The sequence below is a fragment of the Papio anubis genome, chromosome 10 (genome assembly GCF_008728515.1).
Source record: "Papio anubis isolate 15944 chromosome 10, Panubis1.0, whole genome shotgun sequence".
NCBI lineage: Eukaryota > Metazoa > Chordata > Mammalia > Primates > Cercopithecidae > Papio > Papio anubis.
Genome location: NC_044985.1, coordinates 86,753,233 through 86,780,882, shown reverse-complemented (window position 1 = coordinate 86,780,882; position 27,650 = coordinate 86,753,233). Strand labels below are relative to the sequence as shown.

Here is a 27,650-nt window from a genome sequence, read left to right as displayed (position 1 = left end):
TGGTGCTGGGAAAATTGGCTAGCCATAAGTAGAAAGCTGAAACTGGATCCTTTCCTTACTCCTCATACGAAAATTAATTCAAGATGGATTCGAGACTTAAATGTTACACCTAGTACCATAAAATCCCTAGAAGAAAACTTAGGTAATACCATTCAGGACATAGGCATGGGCAGGCACGTCACGTCTAAAACACCAAAAGCAACGGCAACAAAAGCCAAAATTGACAAATGGGATCTAATTAAACTAAAGAGCTTCTGCACAGCAAAAGACACTACCATCAGAGTAAACAGGCAACCTACACAATGGGAGAAAATTTTTGCAATCTACTCATCTGACAAAGGGCTAATATAGAGAACCTATAAAGAACTCAAACAAATTTACAAGAAAAAACAACCACCACCATCAAAAAGTGGGCAAAGGATATGAACAGACATTTCTCAAAAGAAGACATTCATATAGCCAACAGACACATGAAAAAATGCTCATCATCACTGGCCATCAGAGAAATGCAAATCAAAACCACAATGAGATACCATCTCACACCAGTTAGAATGGCAATCATTAAAAAGTCAGGAAATAACAGGTGCTAGAGAGGATGTGGAGAAATAGGAACACTTTTACACTGTTGGTGGGATTGTAAACTAGTTCAACCATTGTGGAAAACAGTATGGCGATTCCTCAAGGATCTAGAACTAGAAATACCATACGACCCAGCCATCCCATTACTGGGTATATACCCAAAGGATTATAAATCATGCTGTCATAAAGACACATGCACACGTATGTTTATTGCGGCACTATTCACGATAGCAAAGACTTGGAATCAACCCAAATGTCCATCAGTGACAGACTGGATTAAGAAAATGTGGCACATATACACCATGGAATACTATGCAACCATAAAAAAAGGATGAGTTCATGTCCTTTGTAGGGACATGGATGAAGCTGGAAACCATCATTCTCAGCAAACTATTGCAAGAACAGAAAACTAAACACCGCATGTTCTCACTCATAGGTGGGAATTGAACAATGAGATCACTTGGACACAGGAAGGGGAACATTATACACCAGGGCCTATTGGTGGGGAGGGGGGAGGGGTGGCATTGGGAGTTATACCTGATGTAAATGACGAGTTGATGGGTGCTGACAAGTTGATGGGTGCAGCACACCAACATGGCACACGTATACATATGTAACAAACCTGCACGTTGTGCACATGTACCCTAGAACTTAAAGTATAATTTAAAAAAAAGGTTTTTTCCAACTGATAAACATAAATTGAACAAAATATCTTATACAAAGGGTAATTTGACTTTTTAAATATGTAATAGACAATAGTTAACTTTTAAAAATAAAGTTGTTACTTTCAATTAGTTAAAAAACATTACCTTCAGATAGTGGGTCAGGTTTAAATTCCAGGCCTCAAGCATTCTACTACCCCCAGAAATGTCCTTTCTTGTCCACCGAAGTTCTTTCTTTGGGGGCACTAAATCATGATAGCTGTAGCTTCATTTATGTGAAAGCTTTAACTGGGTCTTCACAGCAGCATTTTCTGTGTAATGAGAAGGTATTTAATGTATATTTTATTTTTCCACACATAAAGAAATGCATTAGATTTTGTTATGAAGGTTTTATTTTAAAATAACCATTATCAGCCTGGTGTGGTAGAACCATCAATTGACTCAGTTGAAAAGAACTAAAGACAAGGACTGACTTTACAGATAACTGCATGTATCTTGGGACAGATGACAATCTGTGCCTGTTTCCTTGTCTAAAATGAGGGATTTGGAATATTTAAATTCTCACATATTATAACTATCACTAAAACAAAGATGTCTAGCAAATTACATTTTCATCAATGAAAATATTTACTATTACAGCATCTTTTGGAGCCACAAGAAGCTTGAAAATAAAAGCTCTTCTCCCTATACCCTACCTCCCAAACCCTAGAATTGACTGGCTTATTTCTTAAGCAAGAAGTATTACAATTAGATAAAGAGAGCAAAAAAGAAAATATTAAATATGGAGCCTAAAGTTAATGATTGGATTTCAGAAAACACACTAAAGCATTACATTTTGCTGGCAAATTGTTTTCTAGAATGTTTTGTTATCACATGTAAAAAGTGGATTTTATCTTATACCAAAAGTAAAGATTGGAAAGCATCTGTAAAATTAGTAGCTCAGTGTTTTTATTTTAGGAAGAAAAGGCTTTTTGTTGTTTTTATACAGTGAATGTATGGCAGAGGGGTAGAGATTATTCAGATTGTTGTCATATCTCTTTCAAGGACCATACTTGGGCCATTGCTGTTGTGATCTTATTCAACAGCAATTCTACCAGTTCAAAATTTTGGAAGTAATTTCTTATGTGTAATATACAAAAAAAAAAAAAGGTCTTAGCATCCAATCATGTTGTTGAGTATCCTTCATAGACTTCTGTGTATTAAAACATTATTGTTAAAACCAGTAATCTGAGAATAAATCCCCAAACAGGATAATTAAAGATAAAGCAGCTTGAAGTTGAGTTTAATTCCAGATATCTTGGTTAAGATCCTAAGATGTAAAACATCTTTAAATCTATTCATTATCAGCGCCAGATCTTAACTACATTAAAAAATATTGCTTGGCTGGGTGCCGGTAGCTCACACCCGTAATCTCAGCACTTTGGGAGGCCAAGGTGGGCAGATCACGAAGTCAAGAGATGGAGACCATCCTGGTCAACATGGTGAAACCCCATCTCTACTAAAAATACAAAAAAAAATTAGCTAGGTGTGGTGGTGCGTGCCTGTAGTCCTAGATACTACGGAGGTTGAGGCAGGAAAATTGCTTGAACCTGGGAGGCGCAGGTTACAGGGAGCCAAGATCGCACCACTACACTCCAGCCTGGCGACAGAGCGAGACTCTGTTTCAAAAATCAATCAATCAATAAATAAATATTGCTCAAAAGTACTTTAGAAAGTAAAATTTACCTCATCTTTTAGAGGTAGGTAAATGACATTCCTTTTATAGTATGTACAAAATTACTATGAATTGGTGACAAAAATGAAATCAAGACTAATTCACAAATATTTTAATAGGATAATTTATTTTTAAACGATCAGTTTATAAAGTTATGCTAAACGTCGAAATTTTAAATGTATGCCAATATATATAAACAACCTACATTAATTTTTAAATTTTCTGCTGGATGCAGTGGCTTATGACTGCAATCCCAGCACTTTGGGAGGCTAAGGTGGGTGGATCTTGAGGTCAGGAGTTGGGAGGCCAGCCTGGCAAACATAGTGAAATCCTGTCTCTACTTAAAAAAAAAAAAACCAAAAAACAGGCCAGGTGTGGTGGCTCATGCCTGTAATCCTAGCACTTTGGGAGGCCGATCAGATGGATCAGAAGGTCAGGAGATCGAGACCATCCTGGCCACATTATGAAACCCTGTGTCTACTAAAAATACTAAAAATTAGCTGGGCGTGGTTGCGTGTGCCTGTAATCCCAGCTACTTGGAAGGTTGAGGCAGGAGAATCGCTTGAACCAGAGAGTCAGAGGTTGCAGTGAGCCAAGATTGCACCACTGCATTCCAGCCTGGCAACAGAGCCAGACTCCATCTCAAAAAGAAAACAACAACAACAAAAAATACAAAAATCAGCTAGGAGTGGTGGCAGGAGCCTGTTATCCCAGCTTATTGAGGAGGCTGAAGCATGGATCACTTGAACCCAGAGGCAGAGGTTGCAGTGAGATGAGATCATGCCACTGCACTTCAGCCTGGGCAACAGAGCAAGACTCCATCTCAGCCAGTGCAGTGGCTCACGCCTGTAATCCCAGCACTTTGGGAGGCTGAGGTGGGAAGATCACGAGGTCAGGGGATCGAGACCATCCTGGCCAACATGGTGAAACCCCGTTTCTACTAAAATACAAAAAATTAGCCAGGCGTGGTGGCAGGCACCTGTAGTCTCAGCTACTCGGGAAGCTGAGGCAGGAGAATCACTTCAACTCGGGAGACCAAGGTTGTAGTGAGCCGAGATGGCGCCACTGCACTCCAGCCTGGCGACAGAGGGAGACTGAAAAATACCAAAAAACCACAACAAAAAAAATCCCTCCATCTCAAAAAAAAAAAAAAAAAAAAGCACTTTTTAATTTTCAGGGAAAAAAAATCTAAGGCTGGTGTTCACAATGCCAGTTTTATTTATGGTTTTTTCTCCCTATAAGTTTCCCTGTAATCCATTTCTACCCATTTTTTACTTTGCACAAACAAACTTCTTTTTACCTCTTTGCTCTTTGAGAGTTGGTTTTTTTTTTTTTTTAAATCGAGTTTTGCTCTTTTCGCCCAGGCTGGAGTGAAATGGCGCTATCTTCGCTCACCGCAAACTCCACCTCCCGGGTACAAGCGATTCTCCTGCCTCAGTCTCCCGAGTAGCTCGGATTATAGGCAGCCGCCACCACACCTGGCTAATTTTTGTATTTTTAGTAGAGATGGGGTTTCACCATGTTGGCCAGGCTGGTCTTTAACTCCTGACCTCAGCTGATCCGCCTGCCTCAGCCTCCCAACGTGCTGGAATTAGGCTGCTCTTTGAGAGCTTTACAAATTTATTTAATCCTTACAGTGACTCTGAGGTAGATCTTTTTTGTCTCTGTTTGTAGACAAGAAAACTGGAACTGTCAAGAAACTTGCTTAAGATAGAGTGCGTTAGGTTTGGATTCATAACCAAACTGGAAAAAAAGAAAAACACAAAAAACAATTAGGACTCCAGAGCCCTACAGAGTCTTTGTATCCTACCATACTGTGGCATTATGTGGATATAAAACAAGAAAATTTAAGAGAAATGTATTTTCCAAACTGTGGTTCTCCAGATAACAATGTGTCTCCATGAAGACCATATAGTAAATACATCTCATAAAAAATGATTACTAACCAAAAGCTTACAATTAATGTTCCAAGTAAAGAAAAAGACTCAAAGTAAAAGCATCAGCTATTCCAGGTACTGCTTGGAGGCAACACCAAACATGACACATAAATCATTGTTGGAAAAAACTGTAAAACATAATGCTGGGTATTTACTTATATTGAATGCTAAAACTAATCTTTCCTTAACTAAAGGTCTCCGTCAAATGAAAAATATATTTTAGTCAAGTCAGGACTTCTGTTTTGCAAACTGAAAGTCTTACATAATTAAGCATATATTCAGGTTCTTTATTTTCCTGATCTTAATTTTCAATTCAAATTAAGATCAAACTATATTGACTCTGTCACTTACTGTATATTCTCATTTTGATAAATTTCAAATTAATGATAAAAATGAATTAACCTGCTGATCAATTATATTTTATATATATTTTAACCAATGATATATTATCAATAAGTACAGATTCAATGGCAAGATTTCATTAAGAAAGCGTTTCAAGCTTCAGGTGCCCATGACTCATTTAATGTGTAAATCCTCACCACTACAATAACCACATAGTTAAACGACCATCACTTCCATTAGCAAGCCCAAGCCTAATAAGTGATCTCCTGGACTTCAGCACAGAGGTTTTCTAATTTTATTCCTCCACTCAATGTGGCTATTCTCCCTTACCCATTCACGCTGGCAAAGCTTCTAGTTAAACTGGAATTGGTAACTATTATGATAATAATTTAACATATACCGAGTGCTTCCGATGCCGCAGTTAATTCTTACAGTTGATAAAAGTGTGGCACAGAAAGGTTAATCAAGTAGCAGAGGCAGGATTTGAACCCAGGAATTCTGGTTCCAGGGCCCGCATTCCGACCGACAAAGGTGAGTAAACTGAAAAGAGTCCTACTTTTATTGTCATTGCTCTCTAATAAAAATTATTGTTTTCTTCCAATTGTTTAAATCTCTTCTCATTCTCTATTTAAATATTAGGAGTTTATTTAAACATGAGGCGTCTACCTTACAGTAGGACATCTTTAAACAACGTAAAAAAGGAAAGCTTTAGTTGTCTTCACCTGCACACATACCGCTCTGCCCACAAATTTTGCAATCCAGTTCTGCCTGATTCTAAACTGCTTGTCTCTTGAAGCGAATGCCTTAAAAAGTGACATTGGGATCAGGATAGTTATCTCCATCCATCCTCCCTCAGAAACACAACTATATTAGAGTAATTCTTGGGAATATTGAGAACAAGACATAGGCCTTTGGGTAACTTCAGGACAAAAAAGGCAAAAAGTCGGGGAGAAGGTATGGGAGGATGATTTTCTCCTTCTAAACATAAGGTATAAAAGGGCTCAGAAAGAGAAACAGAACCCTAAAAAGCAAGGTGCGGGTAGGCGTGAGGGACCACACATTGGGCGCTCCCCCAAGGGGTCCCGCTCCTTCTCCGCGGCGATGGCGCGTCCTTGGGCTCAGCAACCCTCCTCAAGACACCTAACTTCCTCCTTCTCCAGCCTGTCCCTCTGCGGCCTGCGAACCCCGTCCCAGGCCGGGGGTCGGAAGCCCTGCCATGTAGGACCCGGAAAAGGCTATCCGGCTTGGCGCGGAGGGCGCGGCCAGTGACCGGCTACGGCTGGGGGCGGGGGCCGGCAGTTGCTGGGAGCTTCGGCAGGTCAGGAGGTGACGGGAGGAGGAGGAGGCAGGAGGAAGAAAGGGGGGGGTTGGGAGGTAGCGTCTGGTAGGTCTGCGCAGACAGCGCTGCCAAACCTCTGACTCCCCCAGTCCTGCCGCCGCCAATAGCCCCACAAGGCGAGATGGGAAGTCCGCCGGAGCAGAGGGGAGAAAATTCAAAACGAGTCTACTCAACCTCGTCTTGGCTCCGAGGCCCCGCCATGGAGACCAGCATAATGCGCAGGCGCACCCCACCGGGAACGCGCAGCGCAGTCCCACGAGAGTAAGACCACTGTCGGCCACCGTCGACCGTTTCCTCTCCCGTTGGTTCTTTTTTCGTATTTCCGCCTCTCTCCTCTCTCTAAAACCCTCAGTTAGAGGCGAGACTTAGGAAAAATCTCTGCAGAGTGAGATCTGGTTGGCAATATGTATGAGAAAAAAAAAAAAAACTGGCAAGGCGTTAGTCAAGAAAAGCTGAAGACAGAGGAAATTTGATATCTGGCTGGAATCTGGAGGATTTAATGCAAATAAGATAGTCTGAGGGCAGCGTGGCAGTAAAAGACTACAATTCCCAGTGGTCACAGCGTTTGAGAAGCGATGCTTTCTGAGACTTGTAGTAACTAGGAGCTGTGTTTGAACTACCCAGGCTCAGGACAGCCCTTGAAAAAAAAATTTTTATTAATAAAGCGGATTTGAGTGGGATCTTTTTCCTAATCGATAACAGGCCCACATGTATGGGAAGAATTCTAACAATGATTAAAGGGACATGCTACCTTTAAGAATATGCTTTTCTAATCGATGACTCCTAAATCTAGGAGTAGGTAGTCGATGTTTGTGGTCTGGCCGTCTGTAGAAGGGCAGCCTCGTGCTTTCTGCGGAGGAGACTGAAGGAGAGAAAGCAGAGTCCAGGCTTAGACTGCAGCTCCTCGCTTACCTGTGCAGTCTAATTTTGAGCTGCCTCTTTGTAGTCGTGCAAGACAGGAGCTCCCTGTTGTGGGTCTGCTAACCAACGTTTCCGTGGGCAAGTCGTGTGTGTACTCGCCATGGCTCAGCTCCAAACACGCTTCTACACTGATAACAAGAAGTAAGTAAGCGTTCCACCCTTCGCTCCCTTCCCCAGTTCCTTTCCGACCACCCCTTTGGTATGACCTTGCGGATCCCTGGTTGTTTCTGCTGTCATCCCCACCCTTTTTTCTGAGATTACCTCCTTTCTAACCGGCTTCGCAGGTTCTATATAATTTGAATTGTGAGTGTGGAGGAGACTGAAGGGCTTCAGGTTTGCTTTCTCAATGAAACATTTTATATGTGTAATTTAAAATGAACAGTGGGCCTTGTCGCTATAGGGTGTCTGCTAGTGGTGGTTCACAGTTTTTGAAAACATGTCTTTTTTTTTTTTTTTTTTTGAAGTAGGTGATAGAAGATGCTTTCTAAACCAGGTTAGAAAGTGGAGCTCTGACCATGGGGTTATGGTAGAGTTGGTTTTTGATAAGTATGAAGTCGATTTAGTTACTGATTTATTTTTACATATACATGTACATACTATAAATACATTATATACTTTATCATGTATTTATATATAAGTCGCATTAATATATAAACGTAAACATTTACCATTTTTATATATCTGTATAGGTATATAAACATTTTAACCAGTGGTCTCAAGGTCTGTTAGCATTCATTCGAAAACTAATTGTATGCTGCCTTGTGTTATATATTGCATTGTTAGTTTTCTTTGTGTTTGCCTGGTCTCTTCCAACTATATTGGAAGTCTCTTGAGGGCAGGGACTATATATTAAGCTTCTTGGATTGGCTGAGTCAACAAAAAATGTCACATTTTTCAGTGAAAATGATAATACGTATTTGTTGTGTTAATAAGCTAAAGTTAGCCATAAACTAGGAAACTCCCACCTGAGTTATACCTGTGGTTTTGTTTGTAGCTTTATGAGGAGAGCTAGTAAATAATCTTCTCTCCTCTTGTATTGTTGCTGAAAGTATACGTAAATCGTATCATCAATGCACCTGAGTATATGTACTTATATACAGAGCCTTAATACTTCTCTAGGAATGTGGTGATGCATTAACATAACCACTGTGTATTTTAATTGAAAGAAGGTTTTTTTTTTTTTCTTAAAATAACATTTTTTGAAATATTTGGGGCTTTTGTTTGTTTGTTTGTTTTGGTTTTTTGGAGACAGAGTCTCGCTCTGTTGCCCAGGCTGGACTGCAATGGAGGGATCTTGGCTCACTGCAACCTCCGTCTCCCGGGCTCAAGTCTTCCCACCTCAGCCTCCCGAGTAGCTGGAATTACAGGCATATACCACCAAGCCTGGCTAATTTTTGTATTTTTAGTAGAGCCAGGAATTTGCATTGGTGGCCATGCTGGTCTCGAACTCCTGGCCTCAAGTGATCCGCCCACCTCGGTCTCCCAAACTCCTGGAATTACAGGCATGACCCACTGCGTCCAGCCTTGAGATAATTGTTGATTGACATGAAGTTGTAAGAGATAATAGGCCACAGTGTTTTAACCCCTGAAATGAATGGATACATGTCATATGTATGTTTGAATTTAGGCCCTCCAAAAGGTTAAAAAACGTAGAAATTAAAATTCTTTGCAGGGTGCTGTGGCTCATGTCTGTAATCCCAGCAGTTTGGGAGGCCGAGGAAGGCAAATTGCTTATCTCAGAAGTTTGAGACCAGCCTGAGCAACACGGTGAATCAGGAGTTTGAGACCAGCCTGAGCAACATGGTGAAACCCCGTCTCTACCAAAAATATAAAAACTTAGCCAAGCATGGTGGTGCCCACCTGTGGTCCCAGCTACTTGAGAGGCTGAGGTGGGAGGATCGCTTGAGCCTGAGAGGCAGAGGTTGCAGTGAGCCAGGATCAGTTCAACTGTACTCCAGCCTGGCGAACATAGTGAGACTCTGTCTCAAAAAAATAAATAAATAAATAAAATTCTTGCTTTTTCTTTTTGCTTAATATTTTGGTCAGTAAAATGGTGTGGTGGGGGGCTAATATAATTGTCACACACACAAGAATATACATATATGTGAATTATATACATAAATGTATAGCTATAGCCTTATTGCTTAAAGTGTGGTTTGAGGATCATCAGCACCATATTTGCAGAGTTGTGCAACCATCAATTTTAGAACATTTTTCATCATCCTTGAGCTGTTTATTAAATAATACCCCCAGCCCTAGGCAACCACTGATCTGCTTTCTAGCTCTGTAACTTTATCTCTTCTGGACATTTTGTATAAATGGAATCATATAATGTGATCTTTTGTGACTGGCTTCTTTCACTTACTATGATTTTTAAAAAATAGTTTAATTATGTCATAGTATATATTAGCACTTCATTCCTTTTTATGGCCAAATAATAGGCCATTAAATGGATGTACCATGTTTTTCCATTCATCAGCTGATGGGCATTTAGGTTGTTTATACCTTTTATCTATTATGAATAGTTGTTATGTGAACACTCATGTACAAGTTTTCGTGTGGATGTATGTTTTCATTTATCTTGCATATATACTTAGAAGTGGAGTTTTTGGGTCAGATGTAATTGCATGTTTGACTTTTTGAGGAACTGCCAGACTGTTTTCCAAACCAACTGCACCATTTTACATTACTGCCAGCAATAATCAGTGTTCCAGTTGCTCCCTATTTTCACTGACACTTGTTATTAGCTGTCTTTTTAATTATAGCACCCTAGTGGATGTGAAATTATATTTCATTGTGTTTGATTGGCATTTCCCAGATGACTAGTGATGAGCGTTTTCATGTCCCTATTTGGCCATTTAAAAAATTGTGTTGTCTTTTTATTATTGAGTTGTAAGTGTGCTTAATATAGTTTAGATACAGGTTCCTTATCAGACACATGATTTGCTAATATTTTCTCACAGTCTCTCTTATAAGAGTCTCCTAATCTGCCTCCTGTCATGTGTTCCTCTGTTTCAGTGTCCACTGTGCAGCCAGAAACATCTAACTAAATAAAATCTGATGATATTTCTAATTTGCACTGCTATGATAGTTCTTCATTGCCCGCAAAAAAAAAAAAAGTGAAAATGATTTCACATGATATTTAAAGCATTCCATGTGTATCTCTTTAGCCTTTGGTCACTTTAGAGCAAAATCAGACTTTCTGGAAATGGCTGGTTGGGCAGTTTAACAACTCCTAGATATTGTTTTGATGTTCTCCCTGCTTTCCTGCACACTGCTTCTTCCAGCCTACCCTTCCCTCACCTGGCAAAAACTCATTTCTCTTTTGAGACAGGGTCTTGCCGTGTCACCCAGGCTGGAGTGCAGTGCAGTGGTGTGATCTCAGCTCACTACAACCTCCACCTCCTGGGCTCAGGCAGTCCTCCCACTTCAGCCTCCCAAGTAGCTGGGACTACAGGCACATGACACCATGCCTGGCTAATCACTTTTCTAAATGTAGCTTAACAGTTATCTTTTTTGTGCATCCTTTCAGGCTCTGCTCCCCTGCCCTCCTTTTCTATGGTTAAAATGACCTGTGATGTCTTTTTTCTCTTTATACATGTCACCTAATGACATTGTTCTTATATGACTTCGTTCTATTTGATTACCAGACTTCAGCCTCTTCTTAGAACAGAGATCATGTTTTAATTCATTTTTGTTTACAACATGTAGCAAAATGTCTGGAATTTATTTACCCAATAAATGTATGTTGAATTCGTAAAAGCGTATTTGTTCAAATATCTGTAGACTTGATCTTGACATATCATTTCCTTTTTATAGATATGCTGTAGATGATGTTCCCTTCTCAATCCCTGCCGCCTCTGAAATTGCTGACCTTAGTAACATCATCAATAAACTACTAAAGGACAGAAATGGTGGGTATATATATGCTTAGGAGAGGACACAATGCCACTGATTACTCTAAAATGCATTACGTTTTTAGTTCCTTTTTTGGCCTTATGATACTGTATGAATTTTGTAATGGTAAAATTTGTAAGTTATAAAGTACAGGTTCTTCTGCTGGATAATACTGTAAATACTGCTTTGAAAGAAAAGTTTTCAGAAAAAAATGTTTCTGTTTAACCTGTTTTTAAGGCAGTGTGGATATATGGTGGTTGTAGTTAAGGAATAAAGATTTTGGTATAAAGTTGTAATATAGAGGTAATCAAGACATTGTTCTACAGAGGACTGAGTTATGTAGGCATAAAGCAAGCGTTTTAGTGCTTAGGCCCCACCTGCTAGTGAAGCACAAAGCAAAATGACAATATCAGTATTTGAGTGTTTAGTGTAATATCAAAATGCCAGTATGAATACCAGTATTTTATTTTTTGTGTCCAGAATTCATTTTAAAAAAGGGTATAACAAAACACACAAGAATATAAAACATTTAAAAGATACAAATATTAAGTATATACTGTTGTACTAATATATTTGCCCATTAAGTTAATATGAACAATGTATGTAAAAATATAAATGAAATCAGATTGGCTATGAGTTAATAATTATTGAAGTTTGTAGTCCCAGCACTTTGGGAGGCCGAGGCGGGTGGATCACGAGGTCAGGAGTTTGAGATCAGCCGGACCAACGTGGTGAAACCCCGTCTCAACCTAAAAATACAAAAATCAACTGGGCGTGGTGGCACATGCCTGTAATTCCAGCTACTCAAGAGGCTGAGGCAGGAGAATAGCTTGAACCCGGGAGGCGGAGGTTGCAGTGAGCCAAGATCGTGCCATTGCACTCCAGCCTGGGTGACAGAGGGAATCTCAAAAAAAAAAAAAAAGAAAAAATTGTTAAAGTTTGTTGATAGGTGTAAGGAGGCTCCTTATATTATTTTCTGTATCTCATTGTAGTTTTGATTGATATTTGTGAACTTTTCCATATGTATGAAATTTTCTATAATAAAATATTTTTTAAAAAGTAAAGAAACGTTGCATAAAATAGAGAAAATTTAAACATGAAACATTAAGCAATTCTCCTGCCTCAGCCTCCAGAGTAGCTGAGATTACAGGTGCCTGCTACCACGCCTGGCTAATTTTTTGTATTTTTAGTAGAAATGGGGTTTCACCATGTTGGCGAGGCTGGTCTTGAACTCCTGACCTGAGGTGATCCACCCTCCTGGGCCTCCCAAAGTGCTGGGATTACATGTGTGAGCCACCATGCTAGCCAGAGGCAAGTGTATTTTTATGCAGACATTTCCAATGCCGCAGAGCTCTTCTGACTCTACCCTAGTTGGAGGAATGGGGAGGTAAGAGTTATACGCTAATGTGTAGTATTTTCCCCATCTTCATCTTCAAATAATCACGTAAGTTTTTTGTGAAATTTGAGATGATGTTTTCAAGCAACTTTATTGGCTTGGGGTGGGGGAGGAGGAGACAGGGTCTGCAATATTTTTATTGCTAGCAAGTTACTGTTCAGTATTCAATATTCAAGTATATTTACATAGCATTTCCTGTTAATTCTTGTCTTTGTTTTCATCATGGATATATAGAGATTCCGCTGCATAGTTACCTTTATGAATTTCAAAACTGTTATATAGTCTATTTGTTGAAAAAGTCTTTGAACTAGAATAAGAAATATTCTTTTTAATTTTTGTAGGTACATGGTAGGTGTATCTATTTATGAGGTACATTACATATTTTGATACAGGCATATAAGGTGTAATAATCACATCAGGGTAAATGAGATATCCATTACCTCAAGCATTTATCCTTTGTGTTACAAACAATCCAGTTATACTCTTTGTTATTTTTAAATGTATAATTAAATTATTGACTATGGTCACCTGGTTGTGCTATCAAATACTAGATCTTATTTATTCTTTCAATTTTTTGTACCCATTAACCATCCATTCCCACTTGCCTCTCATTTCCCCCACTACCCTTCTCAGCGTCTGGTAACTATCCTTCTACTCTGTATCTCCGTGAGTTCAATTGTTTTAATTTTTAGCTCCCACAAATAAGTGAGAATATGCAAAGTTTGTTTTCTGTGCCTGGCCTATATCACTGAACATAATGACCTCTAATTCTACCCATGTTGTTGCAAGTGACAGGATTTCATTCTTTTTTATGGCTGAATAGTACTCCATTATGTAGAAGTACTGATATCCTGATTTCTTTACTTTTGAGTATATACCTAGCAGTGCTATTGCTGGATCATGTGGTAGCTCTATTTTTAGTTTTTTCAGGAATCTCCAAACTGTTCTCCATAGTGGTTGTACTAATTTACATCCCCATGAAGGTTTATGAGGGGTCCCTTTTCTCCATATCCTCACCAGCATTTGTTATTGCCTGACTTTTAGATAAAAGCCATTTAGGCCGGGCGTGGTGGCTCACACCTGTAATTCCAGCACTTTGGGAGGCTGAGGTGAGTGGATCACAAAGTCATGAATTCGAGACCAGCCTGGCCAACATGGTAAAACCCCATCTCTACTAAAAATTCAAAAATTAGCTGAGTGTGGTGGCAGGTGCCTGTAATCCCAGCCACTCGGGAGGCTGAGGCAGGAGAATTGCTTGAACCCGGGAGGTGGAGGTGCAGTGAACCGAGCTCATGCCACTGCACTCCAGCCTGGGTGACAGAGCAGGACTCTGTCTTATGGGGGGAGGGGGGAAGCCATTTTAACTGGGGTGAAATGATATCTCATTGTAGTTTTGATTTATATTTCACTGATGATCAATGACGGTGAGCACCTTTTCATATGCCTGTTTGCCATTTGAATGTTTTCTTTTGAGAAATGTATGTTCAAACCTTTTGCCCAACTTTTAATCAGATTATTAAATTTTTTCCGACAGAGTTTTTTGAGCTCCTTATATATTCTGGTTATTAATCCCTTGTCAGATGGGTAGTTGGCAAATAATTACTCCCATTCTGTGGGTTGTCTCTTCACTTTGTTAATTATTTCCTTTGCTGTGCTTTTTAACCTGAGGGGATCCCATTTGTCCTTTTCTGCTTTGATTGTCTGTGCTTGTGTGGTATTACTCAAGAAATTTTTGCCCAGACCACTGTCCTGGGGAGTTTCCCCAATGTTTTATTGTATTAGTTTCATAGTTTGAGGTCTTAGAAATATTTAAGTCTTTAATACCTTTTGTTCTGATTTTTGTATATGGCAAGAGATAGGGGTCTAGTTTCATTTTTTTGCATATAGATACCTAGTTTTCCCAGCACCATTATTGAAGAGACTGTTCCCCAGTGTAGGTTTGAATTCACTGTAGATGTGTGGATTTGTTTTGGCTTCTCTATTCTGTTCCATTGGTGTATGTGTCTGTTTTTATGCCAGTACCATGCTGTTTTGGTTACTATAGGTCTGTAGTATAATTTGAAGTCAGGTAATGTGATTCCTCCAGGTTTGTTCTTTTTGCTTAAGATAGCTTTGGCTATTCTGGGTCTTTTGTGGTTCCATGTAAATTTTAGGGTTTTTTTTTTTTTTTCTGTGGAGAATGTCATTGGTATTTTGATAAGGATTACATTGAATCTGTAGGTTGCTTTGGGTACTATGGACATTTTAACAATGTTAATTCTTCCAATCCATGATCCTGGAATATCTTTCCATTTTTTTGTGTCCTTTTCAATTTCTTTTTTTCTTTTTCTTTTCTTTTCTTTTCTTTTCTTTTTTTTGAGACGGAGTTTCACTCTTGTTGCCCAGGTTGGAGTGCAATCACGTAATCTCAGCTCACTGCAACCTCCACCTCCTGGGTTCAAGGGATTCTCCTGCCTCAGCCTCCTGAGTAGCTGGGATTACAGGTACCTGCCACCACGCCCAGCTAATTTTTGTATTTTTAGTAGAGACTTGGTTTCACCATGTTGGCCAGGCTGGTCGCGAACTCCTAACCTCAGGTGATCCACCCACCTCAGGCTCCCAAAGTTCTTGGATTACAGGCATGAGCCACTGCATGCAGCCCTCTTCAATGTCTTTCATCAATGTTTTATAGTTTTTGTTGTAGAGATCTTTCACTTCTTTGGTTAATTCCTAGGTATTTTATTTGTGGATTCTGTAAGTAGAAATACTTTCTTGGCCGGGCGCGGTGGCTCAAACCTGTAATCCCAGCACTTTCGGAGGCCAAGATGGGCGGATCACGAGGTCAGGAGATCGAGACCATCCTGGCTAACATGGTGAAATCCCGTCTCTACTAAAATAAATACAAAAAACTAGCCGGGCGAGGTGGCGGGCGCCTGTAGGCCCAGCTACTCGGGAGGCTGAGGCAGGAGAATGGCATAAACCCAGGAGGTGGAGCTTGCAGTGAGCCGAGATCCGGCCACTGCACTCCAGCCAAAAAAAAAAAAAAAAAAAAAGAAATACTTTCTTGATTTCTTTTTCTGATTGTTCGCTGTTAGCATATAGAAACGCTACTGATTTTTGTATCATGCAACTTTACTGAATTTATCAGTCCTAATTGGTTTTTGGCAAAATAAAGATTATACCAAATATAAGATTATATCATTGATTTTCCCAAATACAACATCAAATCATCTGCAAACAAGGATAATGTGACTTCTTCCTCTCCAATTTGGATGCCCTTCCTTCCTTCCTTCCTCCCTTCCTTCCTTCCTTCCTTCCTCCCTCCCTCCCTTCCTCCCTTCCTCCCTTCCTTCCTTTCCCTCCCCTCCCTTCCTCTCCCCTCCTTCCCCTCCCCTCCTTCCTATCTGATTGCTCTAGCTAGGACTTCCATTGCTGTGTTGAATAACAGTGGTGAAAGTGGGCATCCTTATCATGTTCCAGATGTTAGAGGAAAGGCTTTCGGTTTTTTTCCCCATTTAGTATGGGGGTCTATTATATATGACTTTTGTTATGTTGAAGTATGTTTTCTATACCCAGTTTTTTGAGGGCTTTTATCATGAAAGGATGTTGAATTTTATCAAATGCTTTTTCAGCATCAATTGAAGTGATCATATGCTTTTTGTCTTTCATTCTGTTGGTATGATGTATATATTAGGGTTCTTTAGAGGGACAGGACTAATAGAATAGATGTATATATGAAAGAGTTTGCTTTTTTGTTTGTTTGTTTGTTTTGAGACTCTCTGTCACCCAGGCTAGGGTGTAATGGCACGATCTCGGCTCACTGCAACTTCTGCCTCCCAGGTTCAAGCAAGTCTCCTGCTTCAGCCTCCCGAGTAGCTGGGAGTACAGGCACATGCCACCAAACCTGGCTGGCTAATTTTTGTATTTTTAGTAGAGACGGGGTTTCACCATGCTGGCCAGGCTGGTCTTGAACTCCTGACCTCATGAGGCCGCCCACCTTGGCCTCCCAAAATACTGGGATTATAGGCGTGAACCACTGTGCCCAGCCGAAAGGGAGTTTATCAAGGAGTATTGACTCACACAATCACAAGGTGAAGTCCCACAATAGGCTGTCTGCAAGCTGAGGAGCAAGGAAGCCAGTCCCAGTCCCAAAACCTCAAAAGTAGGGAAGCCGGCAGTGCAGCCTTCAGTCTGTGGCCGAAGACCTGAGAGTCCCTGGCAAACCACTGGTCCAAGAATCCAAAAGCTGAAGAACTTGGAGTCCAATGTTTGAGGGCAGGAAGCATCCAGCACAGGAGTAAGATAAAGCCCTGAAGACTCATCCAGGCCAGACTAATCCTTCCATATTCCTCTGCCTCCATTTATCCTAGCCATGCCAGCAGCTGATTAGATGGTACCTACCCAGATTGAGGGTAGGTCTGCCTCTCCCATTCCACTGACTCAAATGTTCATCTCCTTTGGCATCACCCTCACAGACACATGCAGGAACAATACTTGCATCCTTCAATCCAATGAAGTTGACACTCAGTGATAACCATCACAGTGTATTACATTGATTTGTGTATGTTGAACTATTCTTGCATCCCTGGGATAAATCTTACTTGATCATGATGATCTTTTTAATGTGTTGTTGAATTTGGTTTGCAAGTATTTTGTTGAGGAAAGAATTATTCCTGTAAGAGAAGCTTTGCAATTCCAGTATGTTACCCAAAGAGTTGCTTATTTTTCTAAACATTATAGACTGAACATTATTCCTTTTGTATGGACTGTTACCATATTGCAACTCCAAAAGAAATAATGAATATAAGTACAGTAGTGATTCTCAGTAGCTGTTAATCCTGATAATTAGATAAAAGACAAGGAGCATTATAGTGGATAGAATCAGACTGATATAATCTGAGCCCTTAGTATCTTAAAAAGGGGTGGGTGGATCACCTGAGGTCCGGAGTTCGAGACCAGACTGACCAACATGGAGAAATCCTGTCTCTACTAAAAATACAAAATCAGCTGGGCGTGGTGGCGCATGCCTGTAATCGGAGGCTGAGGCAGGAGAATGGCTTGAACCTGGCAGGTGGAGGTTGCTGTGAGCCGAGATCGCACCATTGCACTCCATCCTGAGCAATAAGAGTGCAACTCTGTCTCAAAAAAAAAAAAGAGAGAGAGAGAGAGACACAACCAGATCCTATTTGCATCCTGATGGGATGTAATAGGAAATAGACAATACTGTCTATGAATATTCTTGCAAAAAAAAAAAACCTGAAATCTAGCCAGGCATTTACCATTTACCTCTGACTAGTTTATAGGATATTTGTGTGATAAAGAAACATGTTAAAGGATACCTTGGAGATGGAATCAACAAAACCCAGAACGTATGAAATGTAACAAAACAGATGAACCACTTTCATCAACAAATACATGGCAAGGAGAAAAAGAAGGAGGAACTGTTAAAGATTAAAAGAAACATTAATAAAATATAATGTATGGATTATGGATGCTGATGTTTGAAAGCTCACTGTAAAAGAACTTTGACTATTTGATATTAGAAGGAATGATTGTTAAATTTTAAAATATTGTGACTAATTTTTTAAGTCCTTATATTTTAGAGATATATACTAAAGTATTTACAGATGAAATGATGTAATTTCTGAGATTTACTTCAAAATAAACCAGCCGGGGAATGGAGGGAGGAATATAGATGATGTTCCATTAGTTGGTAGATGTCAAAATGGGCAATAGTGATGGGATTCATTGTTATTTCTACTTTCGGATATGTTTGAAATAATAAAAGTTTTTTAAACCAAAATACAACAACAACAATAAAAAGACATTATACTAACAGAACAAAGTATTTCTGATCTTAAAAATTACAGAGAAACTCAGAGGCCACACTGGGATAATTGGTACCTGTTTGTTTTGGGAGTTCTCATATACCTCTGCCAGTATTACCTCAGATATTAAGAGCAATAATTTTGTTATATATTTTCCTCAGAGTTCCACAAATATGTGGAGTTTGATTTCCTTATTAAGGGCCAGTTTCTGCGAATGCCCTTGATCAAACACATGGAACTGGAGAACATCTCATCAGTAAGTTCAAATACTTGCCTTCTGTATTTCACTTAAGGCATTATTGGCTTAAACTCCTTTTAAAATCACACTGAATCTATCTTTAGTAGCAATGATTCTTTTTAATATATTGAATATATATATTGTGTGTGTTATATATTGTGTGTATATTATGTGTGTATACTGAATATATATCGTGGGTGTATATATATATGTATATTCCTGTATGTTCTGTTTTGAAGCCCTCTTTTTTTGTGAGAGTGTTTTATTCAAGAAATAAATGAACACATTCTTTATATATGTGGAAAAACTGGCAAGAAAGGGAATAGCAAATATGTGTATACAAATACTGGTGCACAAAATAACTAGGCACATATAAAAACTGTGGATTAAGCTATTATTTTTCCCTTCCTCTTATTTTCAAAGTTTCCTTATATTGCTTTTATGATTAAAAATATAACCTATAGTTGTTGCTTGTTTTGTGATTTTTAAAAATTGTGGTAAAATATACATAACATAAAATTTAGAGTTTTAACCATTCTCAGGTATACAATTCAGTGGCATTAAGTACGTTTACAATATTGTGCAACCATCACCATTTTCCAGAATTGTTTCCTTATCCTGAACAGAAGACCTGTACCCATTAAACAATATGCTTTTATTCTTAATTTTAATGTTTTCTTATATCTTCTTTTTTTTTTTTTTTCTGAGACAGAGTCTCCATCTGTTGCCCAGGCTAGAGTGCAGTGGCACAGTCTTGGCTCACTGAAACCTCTGCCTCCTGGGTGCAAGTGATTCTTGCGCCTCAGCCTCCCAAGCAGTGGAATTACAGGCATCCACCGCCACGCCTGGCTAATTTTTGTATTTTCAGTAGAGGTGGAGTTTCGCCATGTTGGCCAGGCACATCTTGAACTCCTGACCTCAGGTGATCCGCCCGCCTCAGCCTCCCAAAGTGCTGGGATTACGGGTGTGAGCCACTGCACCTGGCCTAAGGCTTTCTTATATTCCTTTTCCCCCTGTTTTCAGCATAAGTTTTACAAGGCCATTAGTATTTCTTCCTTTTAAATTTTTTGTTAGGAGACAGGTCTTGCTTTGTTGCCCGGGCTGGACTTGAACTCCTAGGCTTAAGCAGTCCTCCTGCCCCAGATTTCCTAATGTTAATAGGTAGGACTATGGGTGTGAGCCACCATGCCAAGCTATTATTTCCTAATAATCACTCTTAGCTTACTGTTAGGTCAAATAAAGTTCTTGACTTTTTGAATGGCTCCAAATTTGCTGAGTTATGAAGGGGACTAATATGAAGGATATGAAGGAGATATATTAAATTGGGGTTCTTTATCTTCATAATGTACTATTTTAAAACTGTACCATCTGACTTGTTGCTGGTTTCTCTTGTGACTAGGAAGAAGTTGTGGAAATAGAATACGTGGAGAAGTATACTGCACCCCAGCCAGAGCAATGCATGTTCCATGATGACTGGATCAGTTCAATTAAAGGGGCAGAGGAATGGTATTGCCAGATTAATGCTCTTCTCTTTTTTCATTTACCTCCTTCAGTCTTTTTAAATCCATATATAAATATTTTTCTGTGATTTACTGTTATTTGTAAATTAATTTTGTGATCTCTATATCAGTGGCCACGCCAAACAGAAAGATCTTTGCACTCAGTGTCTTCAAGAAGAAACAGGTGGTCGGGCACGGTGGCTCACACCTGTAATCCCAACACTTTGGGAGGCCGAGGCGGGTGGATTATGAAGTCGGGAGATTGAGACCATCCTGGCTAACATGGTGAAACCCCGTCTCTACTAAAAAAATACAAAAAATTAGCCGGGCGTGGTGGCAAGTGCCTGTAGTCCTAGCTACTCGGGAGGCTGAGGCAGGAGAATGGCATGAACCTGGGAAGTGGAGCTTGCAGTGAGCCAAGATGGCCCCACTGTACTCCAGCCTGGGCGACAGAACGAGACTCCGTCTCAAAAAAAAAGAAACAGGTATTTATTAATGGATACTCTGTTCTGTTCAAGATGTAATAGTAACAATTACTGTTGTCTTTTTTTTTTTTTTTTTTCAAACGGGTTCTCCTTCTGTTGCCCAGGCTGGTTTCAGGCTGGTTTCAAACTCCTGGGCTCAAGCAGTCCTACTGCCTCAGCCTCCTGAATAGATGGGATTTCTCTACACCCGTCTCCGTTTGTCTTCTGAATAAGTCGTCTATCTTAGAGCATTTAATTTATTTGGTTTGATTATGTTGCTTTTAAGACCAAGGATATAGTTTGTTTCATAGAGGAAAAAAGTAACCTTTATAACCATAGATCTCCTGGCCTAATACCATAAAGATGCATAGCATGCTCTTTTAGGGCTAGAAAGAGCAGACTGTACTCAAGAAAGAAGGTACACATATCTCAGGGCAAATCCTCACTGGCCTTGCGTTTAGGAAAACACCTCAAGAGTAGATTATAGTAGGAGCTTACTTCTTTCAGAGAACATCTCCCTGGAGTTATTACATAAAGTTATGTTTCTACTAGTTTTAGTTTAAATGGTTTTCACTGGTTGAGTACAAAGTACTTCAGGTTGACAGCCAGGCGCGTGACTCACGCTTGTAATCACAGCACTTTGGGAGCCTAAGGCAGGTAGACCACTTGAGATCGGAAGTTTGAGACCAGCCTGGCCAACATATTGAAACCTGTCTCTACTAAAAATATAAAAAATTAGCCGGGTATGGTGGTCCATGCCCGGAGTCCCAGTTATTCGGGAGGCTGAGGCAGGAGAAGCTCTTGAACCCAGGAGGCAGAGGTTGCAGTGAGCTGAGATCACGCCACTGCCCTGCAGCCTGGGTAACAGAGCAAGACTGTCTCAAAAAAAAAAAAAAAAAAAAAGAGCACTACAGGTTGGGTATTCCTTATCTGGAAATGTTTGGTACCAGAAGTGTTTTGGATTTAGGATTTTTTTTGAGGGGGGGGGGTAGTTTTGCAGTATTAACATATACATAGTGAAATATCTTAGGGACGTGATCCAAGTCTAAACATGAAATTCATTTATGTTTCATATATAGCTTATATACCTAGCCCAAAAGTAATTTTATATTGCGTATTTAATATATAATATATATATTTTATATATATATTTTATATATATGTATTTATTTTTTAAACGGAGTCTCGCTCTGTCTCCCAGGCTGGAGTGCAGTGGTGTGATCTCAGATCACTGCAAGGTCTGCCTTCCGGGTTCAGGCCATTCTCCCGCCTCAGCCTCCCGAGTAGCTGGGAGTCTAGGCACCCGCCACCACGCCTGGCTAATTTTGTTTTTGTATATTTAGTAGAGACGGGGTTTCACCATGTTAGCCAGGATGGTCTCGATCTCCTGACCTCGTGAATCATCCGCCTCAGCCTCCTAAAGTACTGGGATTACAGGCGTGAGCCACCACGTCCGGCCAATTTTATACAATGTTTTTAATAATTTTGTGCCTGAATCAAAATTTTGACTGCATTTTGACTACAGCCTGTCATTATGAAGTCAAGTGTGAAATTTTCTACTTGTGGTGTCATGTTGGTGCTCAAAAAGTTTTGGATTTTGGAGAATTTTGGACTTATTTTCAGATTAGGGATGCTCAACCTGTGTTAGGGCCTACAAGTAATTTGCGTAGCTTTTGTGAGAGTTGTATTATTTACAACAATATAAAAATGAAATTGGCCAGGCGCAGTGGTTCACGCTTGTAATCCTAGCACTTTCGGAGGCCGAGGCGGGTGGATCACAAAGTCAGGAGTTCGAGACCTGCCTGGCCAACACAGTGAAACCCTGTCTCTACTAAAAATACAAAAAAAATTAGCGGGGCGTGGTGGTGGGTGCCTGTAATCCCAGCTATTCAGGAGGCTAAGGCAGTAGAATCTCTTGAACCTGGGAGGCAGAGGTGGCAGTGAGCCAAAATTGCGCCACTGCATTCCAGCCTGGGTGACAGAGCTAGATTCCATCTCAAAAAAAAAAGAAAAAAAAAAGGAAATCTAGGATTTGCCAGGTATTATTATTATTTTTATTTATTTATTTATTTTGAGACGGAATCTCGCTCTGTTGCCCAGGCTGGAGTGCAGTGGTGCAATCTCGGCTCACTGCAAGCTCCACCTCCCAGGTTCACGCCATTCTCCTGCCTCAGCCTCCTGAGTAGCTGGGACTACAGGCACCTGCCACCACGCCCAGCTAATTTTTTGTATTTTTAGTAGAGACAGGGTTTTCACCGTGTTAGCCAGGATGGTCTCGATCTCCTGACCTCGTGATCCACCCGCCTTGGCCTCCCAAAGTGCTGGGCTTACAGGATTGAGCCACCGCGCCCAGTCATGCCAGGTATTATTTTTAGGAGGTTGAGAAACATCAAGTGATCTGATCTAGTGTGTTTTGAAATCTCAATCTTCATATCAAAGAAGAGTTTAAAAGTATACTCCTCAAAGTTACTTTGTCATTGCCATAGAAACAAAATTCATTTTCAGGGTTTGAAAAAAACTGCTTTTTCTGTTTCATAAGATTTCTTTTCTCTTCATAGGATCTTGACTGGTTCTTATGATAAGACTTCTCGGATCTGGTCCTTGGAAGGAAAGTCAATAATGACAATTGTGGGACATACGGATGTTGTAAAAGATGTGGCCTGGGTGAAAAAAGGTTAGGACATTTTCCTTACACTTTGAGGAATCCTAGATAGAGATTTGGAAATAAGCCATTTTTGGTGCTGGGGAAGAATGGGGAGTGGGTAGGAAGCATCTCATACCTCAGTTATTATGAGGTCTTTCAAAAAATATAGTGTTCAAGAAGAAAAAGATTATATAAAAATTCATAAATTGTTAGAAGTGAATATTTATTAAAATTGCATCAGATAATATACATTTTCAAGTTAATATTGAGTGTATTACATTCATCTATTTTCTTCTTGTTTGTTTGTTTTGAGATGGAGTCTCGCTCTGTCACCCAGGCTAGCGTGCAGTGGCATGATCTCGGCTCACTGCAACCTCCGCCTCCCAGGATCAAGCGGTTCTCCTGCCGCAGCCTCCCGAGTAGCTGGGACTACAGGCGCCTACCACCACGCCCGGCTGATTTTTGTATTTTTAGTAGAGATGGGGTTTCACCACGTTGGCCAGGCTGGTCTCAAACTCCTGACCTCGTGATCCACCCGCCTCGGCTTCCCAAAGTGCTGGGACAGGCTTGAGCCACCGCGCCTGGCCTGTTTGTTTTTTGAGGCAGAGTCTCACTGTCACGCAGACTAGAGTGCAGTGGCTCAATCTCAACTCACTGCAACTTCCACCTCCCAGGTTCAAGCAGTTCTCCTGCCTCAGCCTCCTGAGTGGGTGAGATTACAGGCGCCTGCCCCCACACCCACCTAATTTTTGTATTTTTACTAGAGACAGGGTTTTGCCATGTTGGCCAGGCTGATCTCAAACTCCTGACCTTAAGTGATCCGCCTGTCTTGGCCTCCCAAAGTGCCAGTATTAGAGGCGTGAGCCACCACACCCAGCCATCATCTTCTATTTTTTAAAAATCTTTTCTTTATACCATATCAGCCTTTTAAAACCTGGCCATATATGAGTTATCTTTTTAACATCTTTTTCAATAACAACAAAAAAATTTAGTTCTTCGGTTTCAGAACATGATGTATTCTAAATGGTGTACTGATTTGTTTCTTATTCTTGTGTTCTCCTTTCTTCAGATAGTTTGTCCTGCTTATTATTGAGTGCTTCTATGGATCAGACTATTCTCTTATGGGAGTGGAATGTAGAGAGAAACAAAGTGAAAGCCCTACACTGCTGTAGAGGTCATGCTGGAAGTGTAGATTCTGTAGCTGTTGATGGCTCAGGAACTAAAGTAAGTAGCTGGAATGTAATTAGTACTGTGTTAAATTAGTATTGGAGCTTGTTTCTAAACATTTTTTTCTACATATGTTCATTGTGTTGGCCTAGTTTCCTAACAATCAGTGACAAAAGATAGGATTTCAAAGCAAGAGTAAATACTCATACAGTAGGAGATAGTCACTTGCTCAGTTTGAATATCCCTGGTTTAGAGCCTTATATAAACTTCAGAAATTTTAAGAAATGAGGTATGGGCCGGGCGCAGTGGCTCACACCTGTAATCCCAGCACTTTGGGAGGCTGAGGTGGACAGATCACCTGAGGTCACCTGAGGTCAGGATGGTTCGAGACCAGCCTGACCCACATGGAGAAACCCTGTCTCTACTAAAAAAAAATAAAAAATAAGCCGGGCATGGTGGCACATGCCTGTAATCCCAGCTACTCGGGAGGCTGAGGTAGAAAAATCACTTGAACCCGGGAGGCGGAGGTTGCAGTGAGCCGAGATTGCGCCATTGCACTCCATCCTGGGCAACAAGAATGAAACTCAGTCTCAAAAAAAAAAAAAATAAAGAAAAAAGAAATGAAGTAAACAAGCCATTCATTTATATAACTTTCTTACCTCATATTAATTGACATATTTCCAGTCTATATCAGCTACTCTTAAGTGCTGCCATCAACTGAAAATGGCTCGTTGATCATCTGAGCGTTAGCATACACTAAAGTTAGTGCTAATAGAGTTTTACTATAGTACCTATCTACTCTTTATCATGATAAAATGGTAATAGTTAAAAGGTAACAAAACTGAGGGCAATACCATATTGATTTATTAATATGAAGGGTTATAAATCCACTTACAATTTGAAAGTTTCCTAAGCCACATTGAAGTTTTCTGGACTTAAGAGTGTTTCTTTGACAGTTAGGATAATAGGATGCTTGTATTCAAAGGTGAAGATTTATGATTTTTCATATTGAACCAAAAAGGTTTATATGTTGTTTAGTCCAAACTTTAGTGAATTAACTGTACCCCTTCTTTTTGGTTAAGGAGAGATAGAAACTCAGCTTGAACTTATTTAACCTTAAAAGTAAATGGACTGTGAGATCCCAGGAAAGATTGAACAACCACATCACAAGAAGGGTAATGGTGCATTTGGGCCTCAGGAACCAGTGGAATAGAGGCTTGAATGTGGTCCGCACACCCTCTCGCTCTCTTGTCCCTCAAGTTGACTTTATTCTCTCTCACTTCAGATTGGCTTTCTTCAAAAGACATGGCAATAAGCCTGGCCTTCAAGATTTCCCAGATTTTATGTCCTGTCCTATTTGCCCTTGGAAAAGGCTAATTTCAACTCTCTGGAACACAAGTTCTTTGAAAAGGTCCTGAATGAGGAAGAGACCTACTGGTATAGGCAAATAATATGAATCATATTACATATGTCTTTTCCCTTCATATACATCTGTTTAGTTTTGCAGTGGCTCCTGGGATAAAATGCTAAAGATCTGGTCTACAGGTAAATTAAATATTTATTTTACCTTGACTTATTAATGTTGTTTCAAAAATTTAAGTTCAGAGGCCATGTGGTGGCTCACGCCTGTTATCTCAGCACTATGGGAAGCCAGGGTAGAAGGATCACCTGAGGCCACAAGTTCAAGAACAGCCTAGGCCACGTAGTGAGACCCTGTCTCTACTAAAAGTGGAAAATTAAAATTAGCCATGTGTGGTGGTATGCACCTGTAGTCCTAGCTCCTTGGGAGGCTGAGGTAAGGGGATTGTTTGAGCCTAGGAGTTTGAGGTTTCAGCGAGCTATGATATCATGCCACTGCACTTTAGCCAGGGTGATGGAGTGAGAACCTGTCTCAAAAAAAAAAAAATCAGTGTAGCGAAAGGGGACTTTTTAACCCATATTTTCCCATAAAAATAGACCAGTATGTCAACAAGTTCATATATTTCTTTGCATTTCGAGATTTTTTTTTCCTACCCCACCACCCCCTTACTTATTGGATAGTGTCACTGAATTGCAAGTATCAAAAACATGTTTGGTGCAATAGGACATAAATACCTTGATTCTCAAAGTTCTCTTATTCAGGAAACTTGGAAGTGAATAAAAATACTTTCCGAGTCATTTTGACTTAAGTCATTTAAGAATGACTTTTGAGACATTTTACTGTTAATTTCTTAGGTAAGCTGGTTTACCTAAAAAAATTTTTAAATGCAGTTTTTCCAATATTACTATTTTTACTCTGAAAACATAGATTAAAAGGAACAAATTGAGGGAGGAGGAGGAAGGACTCTTAGAGGAAGGTGCTTTCATAGTAGTAAGAAGACACTGATGAGAAGAAAAGAGGAAAAAACACACACCCATAGATACTTACATTTTAAGACCTAGTAGCTAGAACTATTTATTGCATGGGTAAACAGATCAGAATACCTCTGTTACTTTTTAGGTAATTGCTGTGTTACACAGTATAATACCCCAAATGCATTTCACAAAGACTTGAGGGGGATCAAGACACGCTTAACCAGTTTTGAATAATTATGTGTAAGATGGTGGGAAATATATAATCCATTTTAGTAGATTTTACAAAAATGGTGAAAGCAAATAATTTGGTGGCAAAAAGTGGTTTAATTTAGAAAATTCTTTAGTAGAATTTTTTATTTTTTGATAGGGCTGAGTAAATGAGATTGTATATGATTAGCTATTAACTTTAAGGGGTTTATAATCTATTTAGAGAAATATTAATATTCATAAAAGCCACAAAACATTTTAATGTTTTACATATTTTATGTTACATATTTAATGTAACAATGTGTATGTTACTGTAACGTAATGTAACATACATTACATATTTAATGTTGCGTATTTTATGTAGTTTTCAATCTGGGTTTGCTGCCTAACCATGTGATGTATAGCAAAGATTTTAAAAACTCAAAAAAAACAGAAACACTTTTGGTAGAAAAATGAAATTAAGAGAATAAACATGGCTGAAATGTATGTGCATTTTTCATGTG

General features: G+C 39.7%; 2 protein-coding genes across 11 annotated transcripts in view; one reads left to right on the top strand and one right to left on the bottom strand.

Moving 5' to 3' along the window:
• CARF (calcium responsive transcription factor) overlaps positions 1-6,842 on the bottom strand; it is an 86,553-nt gene extending 79,711 nt beyond the window's left edge. For 7 of the 9 annotated variants that reach the window (XR_002516236.2, XR_002516238.2, XR_002516239.2 and 4 more), the window contains exons 1-2: positions 6,748-6,842; positions 1,389-1,552 (exon numbers count right to left, since the gene is read on the bottom strand). The gene's annotated coding sequence lies outside the window, so the exon portion shown is untranslated. The other 2 variants (XM_031651458.1, XM_031651459.1) reach the window with 2 other exon arrangements.
• Positions 6,843-6,846: 4 nt separating this feature from the next.
• Positions 6,847-27,650, top strand: part of WDR12 (WD repeat domain 12) — a 33,308-nt gene continuing 12,504 nt past the window's right edge. Inside the window, exons 1-7 of one of the 2 annotated variants that reach the window (XM_003907831.5) lie at positions 6,847-7,635; positions 11,314-11,408; positions 18,756-18,850; positions 20,232-20,338; positions 23,354-23,469; positions 24,509-24,663; positions 26,106-26,151. In XM_003907831.5, the coding sequence (XP_003907880.1) occupies positions 7,595-7,635; positions 11,314-11,408; positions 18,756-18,850; positions 20,232-20,338; positions 23,354-23,469; positions 24,509-24,663; positions 26,106-26,151 (655 nt within the window). In that variant the 5' untranslated portion in view covers positions 6,847-7,594. Of the gene's footprint in view, positions 7,636-11,313; positions 11,409-18,755; positions 18,851-20,231; positions 20,339-23,353; positions 23,470-24,508; positions 24,664-26,105; positions 26,152-27,650 lie in introns of those variants that run through there. The other variant, XM_021923893.2, reaches the window with a different exon arrangement.